The sequence below is a fragment of the Corticium candelabrum genome, chromosome 16 (genome assembly GCF_963422355.1).
Source record: "Corticium candelabrum chromosome 16, ooCorCand1.1, whole genome shotgun sequence".
Taxonomy (NCBI): Eukaryota; Metazoa; Porifera; class Homoscleromorpha; order Homosclerophorida; family Plakinidae; genus Corticium; species Corticium candelabrum.
In genome coordinates, this window is record NC_085100.1 from 4,240,500 (window position 1) to 4,256,567 (window position 16,068).

Genomic DNA, 16,068 nt, shown 5'->3' on the forward strand with positions numbered 1-16,068 from the left:
GCGTATCTAGATAGCCACGTGACCTCGGTCTGCTGCCTGGACAGCATGAAGGTTAGAGAACGAGTAGTATGATGCGTTGTCTGTAGCGAAATATACGAAACAGTTGCGGTTGATTGGCAATAGAGGGTTTGTTTGGCTGAGAATGTTGGGATGGATGAGATATCGAATGGATTCTTCGTGACTCCTGAACGCTGGTTGAACGTTCTTCTTTTCTTTACAGCTAAACATCGCTTTTCCTGCTACCGGCTGTCAGAAACGGCTAGAAATTGATGATGAACATAAACTGTAAGTGCTCGTGACGTTGGGGTCCTCTAGAACTCTTGCTGTGACCTCTTGTACGTTTGTCGTATCTGCAGACGCCCGTTTTTTGACAAACGAATTGCAGCTGAAGTAGCCGCTGATACACTAGGTGACGAGTGGAATGGGTATGTTCTCCGTATTACAGGAGGCAACGACAAGCAAGGCTTTCCCATGAAGCAGGGCATCCTCAGCAATACCCGTGTCCGCTTACTGCTCAAGAAGGACCACTCTTGCTTTCGACCTCGTCGCAAGGGAGAGCGCAAGCGCAAATCAGTTCGTGGTTGTATCGTCGACTCGAATTTGAGCGTTATCAATTTAGTAGTGGTGAAGAAAGGAGAGGGAGAGATACCTGGCCTCACAGATACAACCATACCACGACGTCTCGGGCCCAAGCGTGCAGGAAAGATCCGCAAGCTGTTTAACTTGAGCAAAGAAGACGACGTGCGTCAGTACGTTATTCGGCGTGAGCTACCAGCTAAAGAAGGGAAGAAACCACGCACTAAGGCTCCAAAAATTCAACGGCTGGTCACACCGCAGAGACTACAAAGGAAACGACACAAGAAAGCATTGAAGAAGCAGTGGGCCACTAAAGCACGAGAAGATGCTGCAGCATATGCCAAGCTGCTTGGGCAGAGGGCAAAGGAGGCGAAAGAAAAGCGGGATGCAGAGCATATGAAGAGACGGCGTATGTCCAGCATGAGAGATGCAAAATAACTGTATAGCTCGTTCTGTGCTAACTATGATTAGTCAATAAAGAAGGCAATTGCCTTGAAATTCATTTCTTGTGCCCTAAAATTTCATCTCATTCAAACTATGACCCTGTTGTTCTTAGACAACAGCAGATCCTCTGTTGACGTTTTCTTTCCCTTTTCTATTTCTAATATAGTGAACCGTTAGCATGAGAAATTCAATGAACTCTAGTGCAGACAGAACCGATAGGCCCAACCAAAGTCCCATTTGGCCGCCAATGTCGGCAAGTAATCGTGAAGTCTGAAAAAACAACAGCATTGTAGACAAGGCAATAGCTGCTATTGAATGTATTACTGGATAGCCTTTTGTTTGAGAGATGTGCTGGTAGTTCATTTCCTTATAGTAAACTTGAATTCTTGCAAAGTTGTTGCTATGACGAAAATGACATTAATATATCAACATGGCACTTAATAATCAAAGTGTTACTGAAATGCAGTTCCTGTCTTTTTAGAAATGGTTCTGTTTAACTTATCCATTTTCTCTCTAAACAGAGCCTGTAAAATGAAATGCAGTGTTTTTAGCATGTGTACATGTGACAGCAACAGTTGAAGTTGCAAGCTCACTTCATGATTTAATGATGGCCAAGTTGCAGCAGACAAAGTAGTGTCGTACAGATTGTTACTGACACATAACTAATCCGTTACTGTCAGAAAATTGTGATTTTGGAAATGTGAACTTACTGGCACGATTGCGGGCAGTCGCATTTGATTTTATCAAACACGTAGTCTTCATATACTGCTTCAACACAATTGGCTGCAAATCAGGTTGTTACTTCTATGTTGAGGAATTCGTAGTGACTATACTGTACGTACCTTCGGTTTCATTGGCTGCTGCTTTGGCACAGATCAGTTGTTCAGGCAGTGGAAATTGGTATGAAGTGCAAGCGCAGCGTTCAACTACAACTTTTGCCAGGCAGCTTTTCATGCATGCCTGTACCCAGTCATGTCCAACATCAACAGGTGGAATGAAAAGCATCAGATGTAACTATTTATCACTTGCCTGCATCGAATACCTGTGATACCCATACTGTTCATCATAGATGGATTCCATTCCTGAGCCATCGGTACAGTTATCCCAAGGATAAGGAAGTCGATTCACAGTAACCTACAAATAGAAGAATCCTGGAAAAACTGCTGATGGCAAGTATAATGTTGAACTTGCCAATTTTATGCCAATGCTTGTTGCAGAACCAGGAGCTGCATCTATACCCTCTTCCTCGGGAAATGGTACTACATCTTGGCTGTGGATGAGAACACGTACTCCAGCTTTAGATGAGAGGGATCCGATGTATCTATAACATAATCCCGCACAAGTCTAGCAAGTATGTCAAGATTCAATTTTGTGATCAGTGCTTACTCCTCTTGCTGTAAAGTGACATCAAACAACAATCCTTTGCAAAAACACAGACAATAATCAATGACTATGGTTTATGACGAGGAGGCTAAAAGACATACCATTTGCCGGCCCTGGTTTGGATGTTGATTGTAGTGGGACGCTGTCTCCTGCTTGATTTCGCCCCGAATTAAAAGTGAAGCAGTTTCCATATTTGTAGTTTTGAAATGTGACAAAATCACTAAATCAGGAAACGCCAGCTGCAGTACACCTTGCATTTTGAAATATTGTCATGCTACTTCTCACCTGGCTGAACAAGGCAGACCTTTCCACATACAATCTAATAGCATATCATCTAATTGATGGCCCATCTGTCGAAGCTCATCAAACGTTGGATGTAGTTCTTCAAACTTATGCTCAACTACTATTTCGTCAGCAAACGATGCTGTGAATGCTTTATCGAGAGCCTTGAGAAAGTTATCATAAAGAAAAGATTGCTGGTAATTGATGCCTCCCAAATCAAAGTCCATGTTTCCACTCGAATTGCCTTCCTTCTCATTACCAGTTGTGTTACTTTTTGCAGCCACGACTCCGATTGAACTCAAATCTGCCACCCTCGAAGCACTATTCGTTGGCTCTCGGTCTTTGAGTTTCTCAAATCGTGTTCCTTTGATTTTTGAATTTCGAATAGGATTGAGATTGCAGAAGGTCACTGCTGGAAAGCTGAGCGACTTGCTAAAATTGTACTCCACGTTGACAGCTACAGGGTAAGCAAAGTAGGACTGCATCAAAATGACGATCTGAGAAAGAAGAATGCCAAGAGCAGCGAGGAACAGTAGAGCCCAGATTAGTCGCCTCCAAACGCTTTTTGTTGAATCAGCTATACGAGGCACAGCATCACATGAAGACTCCATGAGAAATTCCTCTGACCATCTCAGCCATCCAAATGGTTTCTGCTTGGGACGATGAATGAGACTGTTGATCGAAACAGTCGTATTGCGTGCAAACAGTTCAGCGGGTGTTTCCATCTCCACGATACTGCCACTGACTGGCAAGTAAAGATATGAATCAGCTTTACAGGTCGCAGCCTAGTTGTATGATTACACTTGCCAAATGTCGTAAGCAACTTCACACCAATTCAGGTGCACATTTGTCAACAATCAGCACCTCGTTCTAGCTGTATAATTAGGCAACACTCCAATAGAGGTGGCACACATGGTCTTCAATTACGTACTCGATTACGTATACAGTAAAAGTGACAGTTCTAGATGTTTATCTACGTTTGCTGTAGGTACACGTATAGACTCATCTCACTCAGTCTATCCAGCAGTCTACACACAATTTGGCAAACCTCCAAAGATTCTACCATACAAGCAGATTTCTGCTCCAAAAGGGACAAGCACTGTAAAGTGTGCAGGTAACCGGAAAGTGTACCATTTTGAGAAGCTCTAACTAGCTACTTCTATCGATCACTCCAGAGAAACATGATCTACCTTATGGAGAATGCGAAACAGTAAACACACACACACACACAGACATGGAACGAATAGACCTGAACTTCTATTTCAGCTCAAACCAAACCGCAAATACACCAACATCTAATGTCACAAGTCTTCTTTACTCTTCTTCTTATCGTTTATAACAGGAGGATTGGTTGCTTCCTTCTTTATAAAGCTGAGAAAATCAGTTACTTCACGTCCCCCCTAAAACCAGGCAAAGAGTCAAGTAGCAACAAGCACAAACAGCAAACAACACAAACTTCATATTTTCTAGGTGAGTCTTTCTTTCCTATGGGAGCCCAGTACAACGTGGGAAATCTGGAATTCAATAACAAATATGTCAAACTACTGTGTTTACACGATAATAAATAAACGTTTTACCCTTGTACATCATATCCCTTCTGAGCGTCATTAGCAGTAGCATCCATTTTGGCAATAACAATGTTCGGATCATCCACCAACTGCATCCAAAAAATGTCACGCCAATACTAGACAAACATGTCCACATGAACTAACTTTCTGTGCCAGTTCATCGTATTTAGGAGCCAAAGTCTTGCAGTGACCACACCATGGGGCATAAAATTCAATAAGCACGTCCTTTGTTGGATCATTCACAATTGCATCAAAATTCTTTGCAACCACTACCTATCAACAAGCACATGTGTATGGTATACATCACACTGCTGGCTAACTCTGATATATTAGTACCTTAACGGGGTCATCATTAGTCTCTGGGATAGGTTCAGACTTGATGTATGGCTCCACACCACCATCAAGGTACTGCTGCACAAATGCACGGAAATTGTCAACACTAAACAGCAAAACACCATCTATTGCAGATATCAAACTTGTTTCAAAAGAACTCTCTGTAAATACCTAAAGTCACCATCCATGCGATATTTCTTGTCATTGGCATCAACAACTGTCACAGTTAGAGCATCTTTCTTGGAGCCACTTTCGACGCCAAATGTTTGAGATAACGTATGACCAAAGTCATCCGTATCAGCCATTGCAAACTGCAAATCTGTGAAATCCTTTGCCACCTTCAAGATGCGATTTCTCCAATAGTTTGTTCCTGAGACATGTGGTAATATACGTAATGTGGCCGCAAGACACGAATCAATCATGTGATCTACCTTTTGGGTTCAGTTTATAATCAACGTTGAAGTAAACGGTCACCAATGGCCGCTTGTCAGTAAACAACTTTTCAATGTCAGGTGTGATAAAACCAACCAGTCCGGGACTGCAAAACATCTCACTAAATAAAATCTCATAACTATGTGATACATCATCTTCATACAATGTGGCTTTTATCCATTTCTTCAGATCTGCGATATCCTCTTTTCCAGAGTAACGAGATTGCGCTTTCTCCAACTTGTTCTGAAGACGAGACGGTTGAAACAGCACAACGGCACTACACAATTCAACAGCAAACCAGCGAGCCATTTACAATAAGTTGCAAGTTAACGCATTGCATCCCATCTTAGAGTTACAAATCTATACCTCTGATAGCCATACTCCTCCAGCACGTCAGCAGCACTGCTGTAGCCAAACCTGAACTCTTCTCGCATGCTGTCAGCCGTTTTGGTAAATACTTTGTAGAGACCATCTTCTTGAGCAAAGAAACCTAACAAGCCACACCCTGTCTGAAAAGTTAGGAAGCAAGAACTCCGTTTACTGACCCAGAATGCTATGCTCATCATTGTCTAGAAATTTGCGCACTTCCTCCACACTTGTAAGCTCTAATCAAATGATAGAGTAAGTAAAACTATATTCATGCATTTGGAATGAGTCTGATGAGTCTGATGTTTGTACCTTTAGCGCTGGGCGCAGCTTGCTTAACCATGTACTTGACAATGCCATCTAAAATACATTAACATTATGTTCACTGCAACACACTTTACATTAACTAGTAGAATACCCACTTAGCTGAAAATTATTACGAGGGCTAAAACGAAACTACCCATATGTTCGGGCTATAGTTAAGAGCACATCTAACATAAATATTGAAACATCTAGTGTAATCTCCTGTAGCACTGTTCCACTAAAGTGTGTGTGTGTGTGTGTGTGTGTGTGTGTGTGTGTGTGTGTGTGTGTGTGTGTGTGCGCGCGTGCGTGCATGTGTACAACTGGCTCATTTGTTTGCTGTGCAAAAGCAAATGTGCAGTACGCTACAGATCCGTGTGCACGTTCGCATGTTGCACATGTAAGTCATGCTACAAGTCAATTAAATCCACTTGACAGACCAACATCATAAAGCAGCCGCCTGTCAAAATTGTAATACCAGGCTTACAAATACCTGCCTCTACTACAGCAAGTAACTACAGCCTGCCTGATGTTGTACCTATAACGTGCCTAAAACAAACGCTGAAGCTCTTTGCTTCATAGCATAAACCTACAACATCCTTAATCCTTAATGTTTATTAGACTAGTAGTTGAAGATGTGTTTACAATCTCGCTTCCACAGCTATAAGTCTTCCAAAACCACAATACGATTGTCACAAAGAATTACAAATTTAGATGCTATTTACCTTTATTTTCCTTTAAGCATGCTACTTTAAATTTATCCAAAATTGTACAAAGCAGCTGTCATTTCACATGACTGCAAAGTCTGTTAATTAAACAGACTGTTGTCGTCAAAGTACAGTAACACTTGTTATTACATGACACATAAATATCGCTCATGGTTGCACAACGTTTGGTTCCTGTATAAATTTCGCAAGCCACAAAAACTATCCCATTAGCAGTGCAGACAGGTAAGTTCTGTTGTCTATTTCCAACAAGATCCCCCCCCCATCGCAAACATGAATTGCACTGTTATTGTACAAAAAAATCTTTTATGAACATTTCATGAATCTGATTGGCACTTCATCCATTGTCTATGGTTGACAAATCACAAATACTGCTCAGGGATTGGACCGCATTGAGAGCATGGCACATTCCTGAGCATGACAGACATAGTCCATCACATACTCATACCCAGAAGTCAATTCACTCCTATATATTTTGAGTATACACTACTCACCAAGTCTGGTTACTTTTACAGTCCTGTTTCCTAGCCTTTACGACACACGCTTTCGGTTTAGCATCACTTGTTAGACCCCGGGTTGCACGTATTCACATTCACATCAAGTGTTTTCAAGTCACTTCTACGAAATGGACGTGACTCACAGAAAATCTCAAAACCTGCACCTAAAACGAATCTATGCAGTGGCATACAGCAACGTTTTTTCAATGTCTTAGAAACTGTATAATGCATTGAACTATGCACGAGCACATTTCTTTCGGCGTCTGGAGAAAACTGCGTCAAATGTTTATCATGGTTGATAATCATCTCTGGCATCTTTATTTGATGACGTAGAATATAAAACAATTTTCCTGAATGGGTGGTTTATAGAGCTTTCAAACGGTATTATGTAGGCCGCCATCCAATCATGTGTGATCACGTCAGAGGCCAAAACATAACCCAGATATTGCATCATGTTCCTGTGCGAGAGCATGCTTTCAAGTGTGAGGTGGTTGTGAAAGACTTGAGCAGGTCTTTTACAATTTAACTGCTGTGGTAAACCAGGAACGTGTTCGAATATTATTACAGCTTGCACAACAATATAGCATACATCCGGGACAACAGTATTTCTTAGCCCCTTTTCTAATTAGCTAAATTACCTATATTCATAGTTCAATATTTTAAAAAAATAAACATCTCGAAAATATAGAACATAGCAACTCATAAATACACACACATCCTAGCAGCAGTGAACGGTATGCAGAAGACTAGCATACTAAACCACGCCCCCTCACCACGCGTGCACCGACCTTTTTCTCTCGGTCCGTTGTAGTCACTAGCGAGCTCCCCGTTTCTAAAAATCTTCAGCGTCGGATATCCGCTCACGCCGTAATTGCTGCACGTGTCCTTCTCGGCCGTACAGTCGACTTTGGCAAGAGGAACGGGTGGGTCGGTCGAAAGTAGTTCCGTTGCAGCGCCTTCGTACTCCGGAGCTAGTCGTTTGCAATGTCCGCACCTACAGCGAGAAACAGTGACCGTCTAACAACTGTCGAGTGTAGCAGCCGGATGCTACGTGCTGGCGACGGCACTCACCACGGAGCGAAAAACTCGACCAGTATGATATCGTGTTTCTTCACTTCGTCCTTGAATGTGGAGTCGGTGAGCTCTAGAACGTCGCCGTCTCCGACGACAAGGTAGACGAGAGCAAAAACGAGCAACAAGCGTGCAGCCATCACTAGCCAGAAGCGTGTCGAGTCCTGATTGGATGTCGTAGGGCTACGATGTTGCCCGTATAAGCGAATGGGGGCGGTACACACTAAAGGACTAGAGTGACGTTAGAATTTTAGTGGTAGATGAATTTACTCACTTCTTCAATGTCACTAGTTGTAGTAAGTCAACTGTCGGTTTTCAACCGCCAGTCATTAATTAAATGTTAGAATAAATTGTGCTCTACGTCTACTAGCAGCTTTTGATTTATTAATTAGTTAATTACAGTCACTTTCTGTAGTTTTGAGAACTTGCACTATGTTTGTTTGCATTGAGTGCCAATTTTTTTCAAAAAGGCAAAAATGGATGGAATGTGGAACGGCGAAAGCAAATTTGCATAAAACCGTTATAACGCGCGTTAAGCAGCGTAACTAAGGTATGTCAGGTATAGATTATACCGTATTATCTCTAGCATAAACACATACAGTTACGTCTCCAATAAAAGCACACTGCAGGACCTCATCCAAAGAATAAAAGTCACAATCTTCAATAGCAGCACACGTCTCGCGAAGTACCTTTTTAGTACAAGTAGTCAACGTAATTAAGTATTGGATGGTAATAAATTATATCTAAATTGTTTTGTTAATGTAAGCACAGCTGAGTTAAACAACATTAAAATAATCTAAGACGCAGAGACACGTCTCTAGTAAAGACACATCTAGCAGGCACTTTTAAAATCTATGGACGTGTGTTAATAATAATAATAATAATAATTAATTAACTAGAGAGATAATACGGTAAGTATTGAATAACTCCTGTTATACACTTTCAGAACAATTTAACTGTGCGAAAACGATGTTTACTATACATATGTACGTCTACAAACTCACTAGCCGTGACATTCAAGTCCAATGCATTTGAACCACGAGGTGTGACTAAGCCTCGCTTGTCCAGACCTGCTCCGAAGGTACCCTTGGCTATAATCTTAGATTCTAGGGTAGAGAAAAGTCTTCTCACTGCTTGCATTTGTAGAGGCTAACTATTTTCACTTGCTAACCATTACCTACGGTACATACTTGCCTAAAGAAAACGTTAGCCATCTAAAAGTTTCGGAGAAAACTAAATCATCTTGCAAATACACTCCTCGACATCGTTTGTACTGCTCTCTTCCGCAACAAAGTTTGGTAAAAGACCGTTGAGTGTTGAATTTCAACCAATATGTAATTTATTTCATCAATTACATTACTGACCGGAAGTTTTGGGCAATGTGCTTCTGGCGAATGTCAACATTCTGAACATTGATCCGGCCGGACCTGCTCCGCCGTCCCTGCATGATAGATAAGCTGCCGTTAGACGGTCACGCCACATGTTTTTACTGATTTCTCACCACCCTCGCAGGATTTAGAGATGGCTGAGTTCCTGTGCACTACGCAAGAGCTATGGGCCGTGCTATAAGCAATCTGGTGAAACCTGTCCTGGTAGGAGCTCTGCGCGACTGCATGCAACGCCAACTGTGGTGTTCGAAATCACTAAAAACCGGTGATGGCACGTAATACACTGGATTTTCCAACTTCAACAAAAGTCAAGCCGACTGAGAAGTAAAGTAGGAAAACTAGCAAATATACTGACAATTGACTCTTGCCGTTTCATTCTAAAAGAAGAACACAAACCAACTCGCGAACGATTCCGCTTGATTTCCAATTGATTTGAAAAAGCACCCAAAGTTTAATTCAGGTGACCGTGAATACTATACACACGTGACTTTACCCTTTCTGCAGTACTGTAGTATCTATATTTTCATATAACCAGAAAGTGACAGATATGACATTACTTGACATGTACTAGAGTAAAACAAAGATGATAACACGTGTGTATATTCAGATTAATGTCTGAGCTCGTCTATATAGAAACACTGATCGTTCGCATCTTGCAGCCATTGAAATACACTGCAAACTAGACTGAAGTACTAATCTTCTGTCTTTTCGTCAGATGACGTGACTTCAGTACTAAGAATAGGCTGTCTTTCCCTATTGCTCCGTCGACAATTACAACACGACGAGAAGCGTAACCCATAGCAGCACCATTTATCACATGCCGACCACACACTCTTACATAGATTGACTGCAATCGCAACAAACCATATTTTACAAATTCTTCATACAAACATCGCATGCACAGCAACAAACTCACCGACACATACGAAGACGAATAAGCCATTGACCGAGTAGAACAGCACACTAAATAGCGTTCTGTTAACAATCCCGGATTTCATCGCTTCTTCATCGAGATTCCCTTCTTCACCTACATCCACCAGTTGCAACACGCCAACCATTATATTGAGAGAGATGACCGACAAAGATAACAGTTGCAAATAGTGCTGCCACTTGCGCTTAGACTTTATTGGCTTAAACTGAGCATGTAAAAGAGCAAACGCTGAAGCAATAATAGAAGCGACGGCCAGTTGCGTCGTGCTTCCTGTTCCGAAGAACTGCAGACCTGAAGTGAGCACCAGTTTGCGTACCATTTCCACCACATCCCAGTACCAATAGTTCGACTCGTAGCTGTCGTCCAAGAAAGACAGCGACGAGTAGAGAGCTCGTAATAGAGCACTGTTAACTCGTACACGGTGACAATCATTGCGATGTTTCAAATACAGCAAAACAAGAAGCAGTAAAGGTAAACCGAAAACGACGATGAGAAGACAGTTGCAAGCTCGCCATCGAGGATCAGAAAAGCTGGACTCGTTGCAGCGCAAAGAAACATCAGCTTTAAGATACCATTGACACGTTAGGTTGTCGTCTCCTCCTGTCGTATCTGTTGTACCATTTTCATTCGTACAGTTGAGGGCGATGCACGAGAACTCTCGGTAAGGTACCGTAGCAATGATATACTGAGATAGAGATGGATAGCAAGCAAAGAATGTCCACAACATTCCCGTTAGACAAAATTTAAGAGCCGTTTCGTGAAGCACGTCGTCGATCATCATTCTGCGACATTTCATATAAACTTTCCATATCCAGTAGATAGCGACCAACATCAAGACGATGCCCGTGACGCTACCGAAAAACACTAGAGTCTTATCGAGATGGTCAAAATGCTTCAAACTACCTCCGAGACACACCGAGTTGACGACTGATATTACATTAAATTCGATAGCTCTCAGGTAGCGACCGACCACCTTTATACCCGACGGCCAAGGGACAAACACTAGAGCCATAGTGATGCCATTCATGACTTGAATAAATCCGATGCCAATTCGAAGCGATGAAACAAAATGATCGAGCCAAGTGCCCGTTTGCACGTTTTGCTCTATTTTACTCTGTTTCCAACTCAAGAATACGACAAGAAACAGCACAACAACGACAAATCCCGTCAACTGCAAACCGACCCGCCACGTCGGAGGACACGGAGAACAGCCGCTATCACTCAGAAAGTATCCCTTCTCGCACAACTCGCACAGAGGCCCGTACGAACCTTTCGAGCAAACGTTCTTCTTTGGATTGTTGTCTTGACCCTGGCAAGCGTTCGGGTAACGGCACTTGTGAATGGTAGGCAAATAGGATTTACTGTAGTTTACCGTCGATCTATCGTAACTGTCGTCGTGAACGAAGATATTGCTAGCAAAGTTTCGATAAGAAAGTCGAAGGTCATCTTCCATTGTCCACCAGTATCCTTCTGTCAGAGTCAACACCTCGTTCGTACATTTGGCTCCTGGAGACTTACAAGGGTAGCATGCACCAAACCTCTGCAATCTAAAGTAGTTCTTAAGACACGGACCGGCTCGATAGCCCGCAAGTCGTGTCGTGTCGGTGCCGGTTGGAAACACTTTACATGATCTGCTCGAGTTTCCCAAAATATTGGGACTTACAAACGTTCCATTCACGCAGACTTTACACGTGTATTGAGCCACTTCGTCTTGATAAAAACCACCTTCAAACAACGTTATACAGTGCTCGAAATAAGGAAACAAAGTTGGCTGGACATAAAAGTCCGACAAAAGTAGCTTTTGACCAGACTTACGTCAAATTTCATCGGACGTTCACAAAATGGGCAATATTATAATATAACATAATATATATGTATTATAATTATACATGCATAATATATTCATAATGTATCCATAAACATAGAGCTGTTGTCACTGCTCTGTGGACTTCTTGATGCAGCATCATGCACATTATATAGTATACTTAATCAAAACTTGAGAATGAGATCATACCTGCAGGGCAACGATTACAAACCGGTCGATCATCGAACTTATATCCTCTTGTTGTGAACGTTCTTCCGTAGTAGCCGGGAGGACAAGGCGAGCACGTATACTTGATAAGCTGGTGGTCCTCATCTTCACTCGTTTTGCTGCAATTGTACGCAGACTCTCGCAGAATGCTTACTATGTCTGTATTTCCGTCATTCCAAGCGGTAATGTTCACGATTTTAGAAGAAGATGCACATTGCCTGCGTAGATGAGACATCGAGTAGAAACTCGACTTAGCTAATCGTGCGCATGAAATACTCACGTTCGGTTACTGAGAGTAGAGCTGATAGCGGGCAGTCTGCTAACATCGCAGTTTAACACCAACCTGCAGCCAAAATAAAGGCAGAATAAACGCACAGTCAAAAAACGTACAAATGTTTCCGTTTGCCTTCTTATTACTCGTTTGCATGCCTGTCTAGCTGTCAGTTTGTCTGTCCGTCAGTTTTGTCTGTTAAAGCGTATCTCAGGTCTCCTAGAATTAGATGTAACAAGCGTTATATCTAAAATAATATTAGTATTGTCTGGCAGCCTCGAAATTCCAAACCAATGCGCGCAGATGTGTTGGTCTGAGATTTCAAGGCTAGTTGTTTTGCGTAATGTAAGACAGTTTTACATGTTACAATTGTGTCTTTAATGTGTCTGTACTATATGTACACATTACAGTCATATCCAGTTCTTGGCATACGCAATTAAAAAAGTATCGTCCTCCTTTAATCATTAGAATTCAGTGGCGTAGGAAGACGTTCACGAGGGGGGAGGGGAGTTGCAGTGGAAGTCAAGCAAAAACTACCTCGCTTGCCAGACCGTAAACAAATAAACAGATTTGCAAAAAAGTCACTGGCACAGAAAATTTCAATTCCTACACTGAGCGAGGGGTCTTCAGCTCCCCAGTCCCCCACCTACGCTTCCTACGCTGGTGTAATTAACGTCTAACGGTCAAAGTTATTGAGCCCTTGGTTAGGCATTATGATCTTAATTAATTACCATGAAATGGTGTCAAATCATTAGCACCATGTCTAGAGAACAAGTAGGAAGTAAAATCTCTCTGCGACGTATACTGTTACATATCTCTTGCCAGTCAAGTCGGCCTTCGTAGACCTGCTCAAAGTCCTACAAATTGTATTGACACTAGGTGTAGCTGCCGCGCGTCATGTGAACATTCGTTTTCATGTTTCAAAAATGGTAAATGGATAGGTAGCTGCCGCTAGACACTCACGCCCTCAAGACAGATGTCTGAGTTCCTGTGCACGAGCTATAGGCCGTGTGCAAAGGAATCTCCTGGAGCCTGGCCAGGTGTTCGGAGCCACGACAGCAACGCCAACTGTGGTGTGGACACCCGAGGTCCCACCGGGCTTTGTCGCAGTTGGGGGCCCTTGCCAAAGACCCATTTAGACTCCTGAGTCGAGAGAGGCAATTGTGTGTGAGTTTCTTGCACAAGGAAATTATGCAATAATAGCTGCAATCCTGTAGGGTCCCGGATGTACCTACTCCGTGACTTTCTATGCGAGACTCTCTAGCTGAGCAATAGCACCATTCTTCATGTTTCGAGAGACTGAAGACTTATCTTAGCGCTGGCATAGGACAAGATAGATTAGATAGCGTATAATTATAAAACGCTTCTGGAGATATACATTTCTAGTAAGATAATGAATGAATGTTATAAAAATGTTATAGTACATAGTGCAGTTCCCACAAAATGCTAGGGTGCTAGCAAAATATCAATCAATCAATCAATCAATATATGATGGAAGCAGCTAGATTGGCTGCAATGGAGAACAACAGGAGAATTAAGCTCTAAATAAAAGTGAAAAGGTATCAAACGGTTAAAATAAAAATAGAAATACAGATTGATTTGAGAAATTTTTAGTGTGCCCTCCAAATCTTGGACTCTGGCTACACACGCACGCACGCACGCACACACGCACGCACGCACACAGGCACGCACGCACGCACGCACGCACGCGCGCGCGCGCGCACACACACACACACACACACACACTCACACTCACACACACACACACATGACATACGCTCGTAGCTCTGAAGCGAGTAGAACACAACTTCATTTACTAGTAGCCACACTCACATGCATAGGTATTAACAGCAGAATTACCCAAGTACAGTGTGCGTGCGAGAGCTGTGGGGTGTCTGTGCGCGTGCATGCGTGCTCCTGGGTGCACTGTTTGTGTCGAGTCTGTTTGTGTCTGTGCGTCAGTCTGTATCTCTGTGTGTCTGTTTGCAGTTTTCACTTTGTACTAGATGTTGGTGGCAATCGGTAACATCTATCACAAGCAGTGTTCTACAACTCACAAGTGAAGATGCTCTGATCTAAGAGCATCAAAGATACCAGACGGAAGATCATAGATTGGATTCTGTTGCATATATCTAAACACAATTATAATCAGCCAAACATATGTAAACTAACGTAAAGCAACGTTACAGATATTTGACATTTCCAAAACCGTCAAATGCTCCTTCTTCTACAAATTGTACTCTACTATCAAACAGAAATCTAAAACATCAGAAACAAACAATGCATCTGCATGACATCTACATATTTTGTAGTTACTGTTATATACTGTATATTAGGTGTATCATATGCATGAGCAGCTTTGTACAAAGCTTTGGTCTTTAATGAGTAAATTTAGAACAGCTAGCCTTGGCTTATAAGGACAGTTTCTGCAGTTATTTGTGTGTGTGTGTGTGTGTGTGTGTGTGTGTGTGTGTGTGTGTGTGTGTGTGTGTGTGTCTGTGTGTGTGTGTGTGTGTGTGTGTGTGTGTGTGTGTGCTTGCGTGTGTGTGTGTGTGTGTGTGCGTGCGTGCGTGTGTGTGTGTGTTTGTGTGTGTGTAATAAAATAAATAAATATATTAAATTTTATTTATTTTATTTTATTTATTTATCTATTTATTTAAATATATATATAGCTCAATTGCACAGCATACACTTGTTCCAAGGACGTAGAGTTGGGCAAAATATCCCTTGAAAGTGTAGTCACATTGACCTTATTCATGAATCTGTCATAAGCACACAAACGATCAAGAAATTAGTCTCATTTTAGGAGCACTTTCACGTACATTCCAGTCAAACGTGGCAACCGATGAAACGCTCCAGCGCCAATTTGAAACAATGGATTATCCCCTAAATAACTGTTCAAAAAATAGCAAACCACAACACGTCAATATCCTGGACTAGAGTTTCATTTACAGATATTGCAAGTTTCCAAGACTTTTAAAGGCATCCTTGTCAATAGACGAAATGTTGTTATGAGTAAGAAACCTTCCACAAAAATAACAAATTTAAACTATTAGTACAAAATATTAAATTTAAAAGACAATTGTACACATACAAATCAAAGAGCTTCGAAAGTTGTAAGAAATTGGCGTCAAGTCTTTCAATCCGATTGTATTGAAGATCTCTGAGTACAAACAAATAAATTCCAATGACAAATTGCATTATTATAAATGTGTCACAATGTACTGACAAGCTATTGAGGTTGTCAATACCACGAAACATTGCTGAACGAATTTCGACAAGATGATTGGAATATAAACTCCTAAATATAATTTCAGTTCAATAAATGTATAATAAAACATAGAGTTTTGTATAAATAAAAAGTTGTTTCACATCAAAAGATTCAAATTCTATCGTTCAGTTATTTATCACTTGCTTACAGTATATATAACTTTGGTAAATTAAAGAAGGCTTCATTTTCCAGTGT

At 41.7% G+C, this 16,068-nt stretch overlaps 4 protein-coding genes across 4 annotated transcripts in view; 1 reads left to right on the plus strand and 3 right to left on the minus strand.

Annotated features, from left to right (window-relative positions):
- The first annotated feature begins 6 nt into the window (after positions 1-6).
- On the plus strand, positions 7-1,078 carry LOC134191723 (small ribosomal subunit protein eS6-like). Its single transcript, XM_062660334.1, has 3 exons — positions 7-51; positions 221-285; positions 357-1,078. Exons 1-3 carry the CDS (start codon positions 46-48, stop codon positions 1,012-1,014), a joined length of 729 nt encoding a protein of 242 aa, XP_062516318.1. The 5' UTR covers positions 7-45; the 3' UTR covers positions 1,015-1,078.
- On the minus strand, positions 1,000-3,410 carry LOC134192554 (degenerin unc-8-like). Its single transcript, XM_062661295.1, has 11 exons — positions 2,689-3,410; positions 2,505-2,623; positions 2,407-2,440; positions 2,212-2,341; positions 2,050-2,154; positions 1,863-1,980; positions 1,731-1,803; positions 1,614-1,671; positions 1,477-1,544; positions 1,345-1,420; positions 1,000-1,290 (listed from the first exon to the last, which is right to left on the minus strand). Exons 1-11 carry the CDS (start codon positions 3,408-3,410, stop codon positions 1,129-1,131), a joined length of 1,665 nt encoding a protein of 554 aa, XP_062517279.1. The 3' UTR covers positions 1,000-1,128.
- Positions 3,411-3,920: 510 nt separating this feature from the next.
- On the minus strand, positions 3,921-8,145 carry LOC134191722 (protein disulfide-isomerase A3-like). Its single transcript, XM_062660333.1, has 13 exons — positions 7,981-8,145; positions 7,698-7,903; positions 5,697-5,744; positions 5,564-5,623; positions 5,385-5,508; positions 5,182-5,295; positions 5,018-5,124; positions 4,758-4,956; positions 4,590-4,692; positions 4,398-4,526; positions 4,263-4,342; positions 4,142-4,199; positions 3,921-4,085 (listed from the first exon to the last, which is right to left on the minus strand). The coding sequence occupies exons 1-13, from the start codon at positions 8,118-8,120 to the stop codon at positions 3,987-3,989; spliced, it is 1,467 nt and encodes a 488-aa protein (XP_062516317.1). The 5' UTR covers positions 8,121-8,145; the 3' UTR covers positions 3,921-3,986.
- Positions 8,146-9,868: 1,723 nt separating this feature from the next.
- LOC134192555 (uncharacterized) overlaps positions 9,869-16,068 on the minus strand; it is a 6,708-nt gene continuing 508 nt past the window's right edge. Inside the window, exons 3-14 of the mRNA XM_062661296.1 lie at positions 16,022-16,068; positions 15,832-15,903; positions 15,697-15,765; positions 15,555-15,626; positions 15,425-15,496; positions 15,293-15,364; positions 14,790-14,861; positions 14,660-14,734; positions 12,612-12,674; positions 12,314-12,549; positions 10,285-12,024; positions 9,869-10,215 (exon numbers count right to left, since the gene is read on the minus strand). The exon at positions 16,022-16,068 is cut by the window's right edge and continues 25 nt beyond it. Of these exons, the coding sequence (XP_062517280.1) occupies positions 10,061-10,215; positions 10,285-12,024; positions 12,314-12,549; positions 12,612-12,674; positions 14,660-14,734; positions 14,790-14,861; positions 15,293-15,364; positions 15,425-15,496; positions 15,555-15,626; positions 15,697-15,765; positions 15,832-15,903; positions 16,022-16,068 (2,745 nt within the window). The 3' untranslated portion in view covers positions 9,869-10,060. The remainder of the gene's footprint in view (positions 10,216-10,284; positions 12,025-12,313; positions 12,550-12,611; positions 12,675-14,659; positions 14,735-14,789; positions 14,862-15,292; positions 15,365-15,424; positions 15,497-15,554; positions 15,627-15,696; positions 15,766-15,831; positions 15,904-16,021) is intronic.

What these genes read in the sequence shown, in the direction of transcription:
- LOC134192554 (XM_062661295.1), bottom strand. Translation starts at nt 3,410, where the DNA reads ATGGAAACACCCGCTGAACTGTTTGCACGCAATACGACTGTTTCGATC. An exon ending in ATCACAGGTATTCGATGCAG is followed by an intron (nt 1,981 to 2,049) that starts GCAAGTGATAAA and finishes GACTGGGTACAG; the next exon opens with GCATGCATGAAAAGCTGCCT. An exon ending in CTCAAACAAAAGGCTATCCA is followed by an intron (nt 1,291 to 1,344) that starts GTAATACATTCA and finishes TTGTTTTTTCAG; the next exon opens with ACTTCACGATTACTTGCCGA.
- LOC134191723 (XM_062660334.1), top strand. An exon ending in ATTGATGATGAACATAAACT is followed by an intron (nt 286 to 356) that starts GTAAGTGCTCGT and finishes TCGTATCTGCAG; the next exon opens with ACGCCCGTTTTTTGACAAAC.
- LOC134191722 (XM_062660333.1), bottom strand. Translation starts at nt 8,120, where the DNA reads ATGGCTGCACGCTTGTTGCTCGTTTTTGCTCTCGTCTACCTTGTCGTC. An exon ending in GTCGAGTTTTTCGCTCCGTG is followed by an intron (nt 7,904 to 7,980) that starts GTGAGTGCCGTC and finishes TTCTCGCTGTAG; the next exon opens with GTGCGGACATTGCAAACGAC. An exon ending in ACGATGAACTGGCACAGAAA is followed by an intron (nt 4,343 to 4,397) that starts GTTAGTTCATGT and finishes TTTTGGATGCAG; the next exon opens with TTGGTGGATGATCCGAACAT.